General features: G+C 51.9%; 1 protein-coding gene across 2 annotated transcripts in view; it reads left to right on the top strand.

Moving 5' to 3' along the window:
• baz1a (bromodomain adjacent to zinc finger domain, 1A) overlaps positions 1-7500 on the top strand; it is a 26518-nt gene that overhangs the window by 16695 nt on the left and 2323 nt on the right. For both annotated transcript variants that reach the window (XM_044165597.1, XM_044165598.1), the window contains exons 19-28: positions 1-3; positions 1616-1755; positions 2079-2156; positions 2803-2885; positions 3504-3668; positions 4435-4649; positions 4734-4832; positions 4921-5099; positions 6146-6342; positions 7457-7500. The exon at positions 1-3 is cut by the window's left edge and continues 143 nt beyond it; the exon at positions 7457-7500 is cut by the window's right edge and continues 44 nt beyond it. In XM_044165597.1, coding sequence (XP_044021532.1) covers positions 1-3; positions 1616-1755; positions 2079-2156; positions 2803-2885; positions 3504-3668; positions 4435-4649; positions 4734-4832; positions 4921-5099; positions 6146-6342; positions 7457-7500 — 1203 coding nt within the window. The remainder of the gene's footprint in view (positions 4-1615; positions 1756-2078; positions 2157-2802; positions 2886-3503; positions 3669-4434; positions 4650-4733; positions 4833-4920; positions 5100-6145; positions 6343-7456) is intronic.

Here is a 7500-nt window from a genome sequence, read left to right as displayed (position 1 = left end):
CAGGTACACAGACACACAGACAGACAGGTAGAGTAAATGAGAAAGTTCAGGGGAACAGTTATTATAAACAAATAACGTCAGCGCTGCGACGTCGCGTCTGCGGCGCGGTTTAGTTCGTCCTGCGCGCGGCGCTGCGCCCCACCGGGAGCGTTTCAGAAGCGAGCGTTTCGCCTGCCCGATTTGTTGACTTGCTCAGATTTTATATGTTCGCTAATTAGCAGGTTATACTCACCTTCCACTCCGAAAACTCCTGCAGGTGAATTCCACGCCTGGTGCTGTCCTTAAAAAAGCGTCTGGAGTCCAAAAAGATCTTGTTTCCAAGATGAAGCTCTCGTCGTCCATGGTGTCAAAAATCCTCGGACCCGTCGTGTTCTGGCCTGCTGCCACCGGTTATGGCGTGATGATGTAGCGATGTGATATACGATTAGGAGTCTGCACAGGGTGTTTTATTTTGAAAGTTGACCGGATGCTTTGTGCCGTTGCTGCGTCTGACTTCCTGCCCGGCTCGAGCTGCTTCCATCAAAACTAGACTAGGCGCGTATTTTAAAGAGGTACTGCACACTTAAACGTGTTTTTCAGCTGTAAACTGAATTATACACCATGATGAAACGCATCAATGCTGGACTGCTGTTAATATTGACATTCTTCTCAAAATCTGCATTTCGTGGGTTGAAAATGGCTCAGCACGCCATCTTCTGTTTGTGAACCTTGCGAGGCAAACGCTGCTGACAGTTTCCGTCCACGACATTTATAAAAAGAAGCGTTAACGCCCTCCAATCAGAGCTGGCCAGCCCTCCTCCCCACCGCGCTCATTTTCAAATGTATGCAGATGGAGACGCATCCTTCACCTGAGTTTACGCTCGTTTCTGCCAACGCGCCACTTAGTACTTGTCAGTTTTGGCGCAGTGGTTCGGACCTGCGCTCCTGACGGCTGTAGCGGCTCCACCGGACTGCGTTGGTTCCCCTGATGATGATCCCGCGATAAACAGCAGGGCTACGGCTGCGTGCTGCCGCCCCCACCGGACAGCCTCTCTGAGCCGCCGCCGTTAGCTCAGCTACAGCACAGGTACACACACACCTTTACAAAGGGCCACCAAGGCCTCCTGACTGTCAAAGCTCCAGCGTGTCTCCAGCGTGTCTCCAGCGTGTCTCCAGCGTGTCTCCAGCGTGGACGCGCAGAGTCCGGCAGCAGCTGCTGGTCAGCTGTCAGTCGCTCACTCTGCTCGGTGTCTCTTTAATATTTACACAGTGAAATAACAGCTCGTCATTTTCTGCAGGAAAATTAGATTCAAATCGTGAATCAGCCCAAAGCTTGAAAAAGATTTGTTTGGTTTTTTTGTCCATATCGGCCGAATGTAAAACACTTTGCAATGAACAAATATCAGTTTAAAATCGTCATTGTTGTGAGCTGCCTCTTCAGCCCTGAAGTCATTTTCAACTAGTTCACACTGACTGCAGCTAGAGGGCGCCGTCTGACTAAAGAGTGAGCTGCATGTGGTTAACTCTCCTGGACAGACATCCTACTTCCTGTTTGTCCTCCTCCTCGTTGTTTCTGTCTGTGATGTACAACATGTGTGTTTTATATTGTGTGTTTTATATTGTGTGTGTGTTACAGGCTGCAGGAGCTCAAGTCTGACGGCGTGGCCTCGGGCAGCGGGACTCCTCAGGTGGTCAGCAGCGCTGTACAAATCCTGGCTCAGGCCCTCGTTCACATCGAGCACGGCATTGAGAGGCGCTTCCTCAAAGCTCCACTAGGTGAGTCTCTCTCCAGGCCTGGAAAGGTTTGGAACAGCCTGGAAAAGTCTGGAAGAGTGTGAGGAGGGAGGTTCTGAACTGACTGAAGGATAAAGAAAGAGAGAAGCTGAGCTCGTATACGTGAACAGACCATAATACACATGAGACGTTTACACTGACAGTCAAGACACCATTTAGCAAAATGCTAGTGGAACTTAATGGGAATACAGTTAGCATTGACGTCAGAGACAGTGAACGGTTATTTAACCATTACAAATTAAAAGTATGAAAGGTACAGGTGTGTATGTGCAGACGTGGATAACAACTGGCTCCTCCCCCCACAGGTGAGGAAGACTCGAAGAAAGACCAGAAGACCACGACGAAGAAGAACAAGAGGAAGGACGAGGACCAGGCCAGTGACGGTACGACTTCCTGTTTAATAAGAGACCGTAAATCCTCCGGCCACAGGAGGAAGTGATGTCAGCACAGTGATGATGAACCGCACGTGGAAATGAAACTAGAAATATAATCATCAGGTCCGACAGCTTGTTTTCATAATCTGAGCTCAGATCAGCCGAAAACTCCCTTTAAACACTGCCTGTCTGTCTCTCTGCCTGTCTGTCTCTCTCTCTGTCTTTCTCTGTCTCTCTGTCTGTCTCTCTGTCTCTGTCTGTCTGCCTGTCTGTCTCTCTCTCTGCCTGTCTGTCTGCCTGTCTGTCTCTCTCTCTCTCTGCCTGTCTGTCTCTCTGCCTACCTGTCTGTCTCTCTCTGTCTGCCTGTCTCTCTCTCTCTCTCTCTCTCTCTGTCTCTCTCTGTCTCTCTCTGTCTGCCTGTCGTCTCTCTCTCTCTCTCTCTGTCTCTCTCTGTCTCTCTCTCTCTGTCTGTCTCTCTGTCTGCCTGTCTCTCTCTCTCTGTCTCTGTCTGCCTGTCTGTCTGTCTGTCTGTCTGTCTCTCTCTCTCTCTCTCTGCCTGTCTGTCTCTCTGCCTGTCTGTCTCTCTGCCTGTCTCTCTCTCTCTGCTTGTCTCTCTCTCTCTGCCTGTCTGTCTCTCTGCCTGTCTGTCTGTCAGATGGCAGTGACAGCGGCCGGGTCAGTAAGACGGTGTTGGAGCGATGGAGGGAGTCTCTGCAGTCCTGCTCAAGTCTGTCTCAGGTCAGGAAAAACACACACATCCAGATTCTGAAGACTCTGCTCTCATTGGCTGTTAGAAATGTCAGTCACACAGTGTCAGCACACCTCTGAGACTGAATCCAGATTCAAACGTCACGTACCTGTGGCGTGTTCACTGACATCACGTCAGCTCGGCGAGGGTGCTAATGAAATGTGATATTAGACGGGAATTGGTGACCCTGTAACCTTCTGAATTAGCACCTTATTCATGACGTGCACGTCTGCTGCATTTCATACGAACAGGTAGCTGTTGTTGTGCAGTGAAATGTTCCTTTTCCATGAGCTGCTGAAGTTATTCACATTAAACACTCGACTTTACATGAAAACCAACTTTGCAGCGTCTAACCGTCAAATCCAAATGATTCGGACTGAATTTTCTATGTTCTTGTGCAACATCAAAGCTCACTACGTCGAGAAACTAAACATCAAGTCAAATCAAAAATTCAAAATGTCTTCAGAAATGAAACTTGTACCTTTTGGAGTTGATGAATCGCGGCTTTGGACTGTTGAGCCTCTCATCTCTGAAAGTGTCTGACTGTCGACCGCTTCATAACGTCTGTGTGTCTATTGTGGGATTAACATGCTGATGCCTGTGTCCAGGTGTTTGTCCACCTGTCCAGTCTGGAGCGAAGCGTCCTCTGGTCTCGCTCCGTCCTCAACGCTCGCTGTCGCATCTGCAGACGCAAAGGAGATGCCGACAACATGCTGCTGTGTGATGGCTGTGACCGAGGACACCACACCCACTGCCTGAGGCCCCGCCTCAAGGTATATACAAGCCACACCCACTGTCTGAGGCCCCGCCTCAAGGTACATACAAGCCGCACCCACTGTCTGAGGCCCCGCCTCAAGGTACATACAAGCCACACCCACTGCCTGAGGCCCCGCCTCAAGGTATATACAAGCCACACCCACTGTCTGAGGCCCCGCCTCAAGGTATATACAAGCCACACCCACTGTCTGAGGCCCCGCCTCAAGGTACATACAAGCCACACCCACTGTCTGAGGCCCCGCCTCAAGGTACATACAAGCCACACCCACTGCCTGAGGCCCCGCCTCAAGGTACATACAAGCGACGCCCACTGTCTGAGGCCCCGCCTCAAGGTATATACAAGCCACACCCACTGCCTGAGGCCCCGCCTCAAGGTACATACAAGCCACACCCACTGCCTGAGGCCCCGCCTCAAGGTATATACAAGCCACGCCCACTGCATGAGGCCCCGCCTCAAGGTACATACAAGCCACACCCACTGCCTGAGGCCCCGCCTCAAGGTACATACAAGCGACGCCCACTGTCTGAGGCCCCGCCTCAAGGTATATACAAGCCACGCCCTCCAGGTGGAAACCATGGAGGGCGTGCTGGAAGGTTATTACAGTCAAGCAGTTTGAAAAAGAGCTGAGTCGGTATTAGCATGATGCTAACTAGTCGCTATTAGCGTGATGCTAACACTAAGCGCATGTTTGCTGTTGCTTGGTTCAGCAGCAGCGTTTGGACCCTGTGGATATGAACCAGCTCACTCTCTGTTTGTCTCAGTCGGTTCCAGGGGGAGACTGGTTCTGTCCAGACTGTCGACCCAAACAGAGATCCAGCCGCCTGCCGTCCCGTCAGCGCTCTTCTATCGATGAGGAGGAGGAAGAGGAGGAGGATGACAAACAGGAAGAGGAGGAGTCTGAGGAAGAAGAAGAGGAGTCTGAGGAAGAGGAGGAGTCTGAGGAGGAGGAGGAGGAGGAGGAGGAAGAAGTAGTGAGGTAAGTGCGAAAAATGTCCACCTCATCCATCGGACCTGAGATCAGTGTTAAAGAGCAGCTTCTCTTATCTGTAAATCTCTGCAGCACCAAGAAGAGTCCGGCCCCGCCCCCTAAAGGCAAGAGCCAACAGGCCACGCCCAAGAACAGCGCCGCCTCAGCAGGGAAAAACTCATCAGCCTCCAAGTCCGTACCTGTTGTAGCTCTGATCCCAATTTACTGTAGCGCTGATCCCAGTTTACTTATCCCATTTTCTGATTCTATCCAATCACAGGTCCTCAGGGAAAAAGGCCACGCCCCCCACAGTGAAGGCCAACATGGCGTCTGGAGGTAAAGCTCCGGCCCGCTCTGGGAGTCGAGTCAGCGCCCGTCTGAGCCACGAAATCCTGCCACCAAACGGCAACACCAAGATCTCACCTGGTCAGAGCGAGCCCCACAAGAGACCGCCAACAGGTAAACAAGCAGTCAGCACTCAGTGAACACCTGCCGACAGGTAAATAACCAGCCCGCAGTCAGTGAACACCTGCCGACAGGTAAACAAGCAGTCAGTGAACACCTGCCGACAGGTAAATAACCAGCCCGCAGTCAGTGAACACCTGCCGACAGGTAAACAAGCAGTCAGTGAACACCTGCCGACAGGTAAATAACCAGTCCGCAGTCAGTGAACACCTGCCGACAGGTAAACAAGCAGTCAGTGAACACCTGCCGACAGGTAAACAAGCAGTCAGCACTCAGTGAACACCTGCCGACAGGTAAATAACCAGTCCGCAGTCAGTGAACACCTGCCGACAGGTAAACAAGCAGTCAGTGAACACCTGCCGACAGGTAAACAACCAGTCCGCAGTCAGTGAACACCTGCCGACAGGTAAACAAGCAGTCAGCAGTCAGTGAACACCTGCCGACAGGTAAACAACCAGTCAGCAGTCAGTGAACACCTGCCGACAGGTAAATAACCAGTCAGTGAACACCTGCCGACAGGTAAACAACCAGTCCGCAGTCAGTGAACACCGGCCGACAGGTTAAACAAGCAGTCAGTGAACACCGGCCGACAGGTTAAACAAGCAGTCCGCAGTCAGTGAACACCTGCCGACAGGTAAACAAGCAGTCAGCAGTCAGTGAACACCTGCCGACAGGTAAACAAGCAGTCAGTGAACACCTGCCGACAGGTAAACAAGCAGTCAGCAGTCAGTGAACACCTGCCGACAGGTAAACAAGCAGTCAGCAGTCAGTGAACACCTGCCGACAGGTAAACAAGCAGTCAGTGAACACCTGCCGACAGGTAAACAAGCAGTCAGCAGTCAGTGAACACCTGCCGACAGGTAAACAAGCAGTCAGTGAACACCTGCCGACAGGTATGCGGCTGTAAACTTGAAGTGAAACGTCTTCCTGGGTTTCCGTCAGCAGAGTCATCCAGGTAACTCGGTTCACCTGAGCTGAACTGGGCCGTGCTGCTAAGCACCAATAAAACCAGTAACCTCTCCCCTCTCCTCCTCCCCCAGACACTGCTCCCCTTCCTAAACCCTCCAGACCCGTCCTCCCCCCTTCATCCTCCTCCTCCTCCTCGTCTTCATCCAGCCGACGCTCCTCCGGCAGGAATCACGGAGTCCACGAGCTGTCGGCCTGCGAGCAGCTGACTGTGGAGCTCGTCAGACATGAGGACAGCTGGCCCTTCATGAAGCTGGTGTCCAGGACTCAGGTACACACACCTGGACACACACGGGTACACACCCGGACACACACACCTGGACACACACCTGGACACACACCCGGACACACACACCTGGACACACACCCGGACACACACACCCGGACACACACACCCGGACACACACACCCGGACACACAGGTACACACACCCGGACACACACACCCGGACACACACACCCGGACACACAGGTGCACACCTGGACACACACACCCGGACACACACACCCGGACACACACACGAGTACACACCCGGACACACACACCCGGACACACACGGGTACACACCCGGACACACACACCCGGGCACACACACGAGTACACACCCGGACACACACACGAGTACACACCCGGACACACACACCCGGACACACCCGGACACACACACCCGGACACACACACCCGGACACACACACCCGGACACACACACCCGGACACACACACCCGGACACACACACGAGTACACACCCGGACACACACACCTGGACACACACGGGTACACACCTGGACACACACACCTGGACACACACACCTGGACACACGGGTACACACCCGGACACACACACCTGGACACACACACCTGGACACACGGGTACACACTTCATGAAGACGTTTTCATTAAAGTCGGCGTGTAACACGACCGTCTCAGAACAGACGCCTCATTTGAACAAAATGTAAACAAAGCCAAGGTGTTTAAACAAAAGGGGGTAGGTAGCAAAACCAGGTATTTAGAAAAGGTTTAAAATCAGGAAAGAAAAATAAATCGATGTAATAAAATAAGTGCATCTGATGCAAAATTCAGAGCAAACATAAATAAAACAGTTCTGTAAGATGATTTAAATAAATCAGAGAATATTTAGCTCCAGCTGTTCTCTGATCAGCTCGGAAACAAAATAAATCTGAAGGCAGCAGAACATTCGAGCAGTCGGTCAAATATCCGTACGGAGACAGACGAAACTTATCTCGTTAAACTCAATCACTGACTGTTTATTCGACAAAACATTTAATGAGCTCTAGATGTTGTGATCAGCATCAGAATCTCTTTATTCTGCACAGGAACACACTCACTGACGACGCATACCTGTCTGTCGCTCACCTGTCTGCAGGTCCCCGACTACTATGACATCATCAAGAAGCCGATCGCCCTCAG

The sequence above is a fragment of the Siniperca chuatsi genome, linkage group LG15 (genome assembly GCF_020085105.1).
Source record: "Siniperca chuatsi isolate FFG_IHB_CAS linkage group LG15, ASM2008510v1, whole genome shotgun sequence".
NCBI classification, from domain to species: Eukaryota; Metazoa; Chordata; class Actinopteri; order Centrarchiformes; family Sinipercidae; genus Siniperca; species Siniperca chuatsi.
Note: the sequence above shows the minus strand (reverse complement) of the source record. Positions and strands in the feature narration are given on the sequence as shown.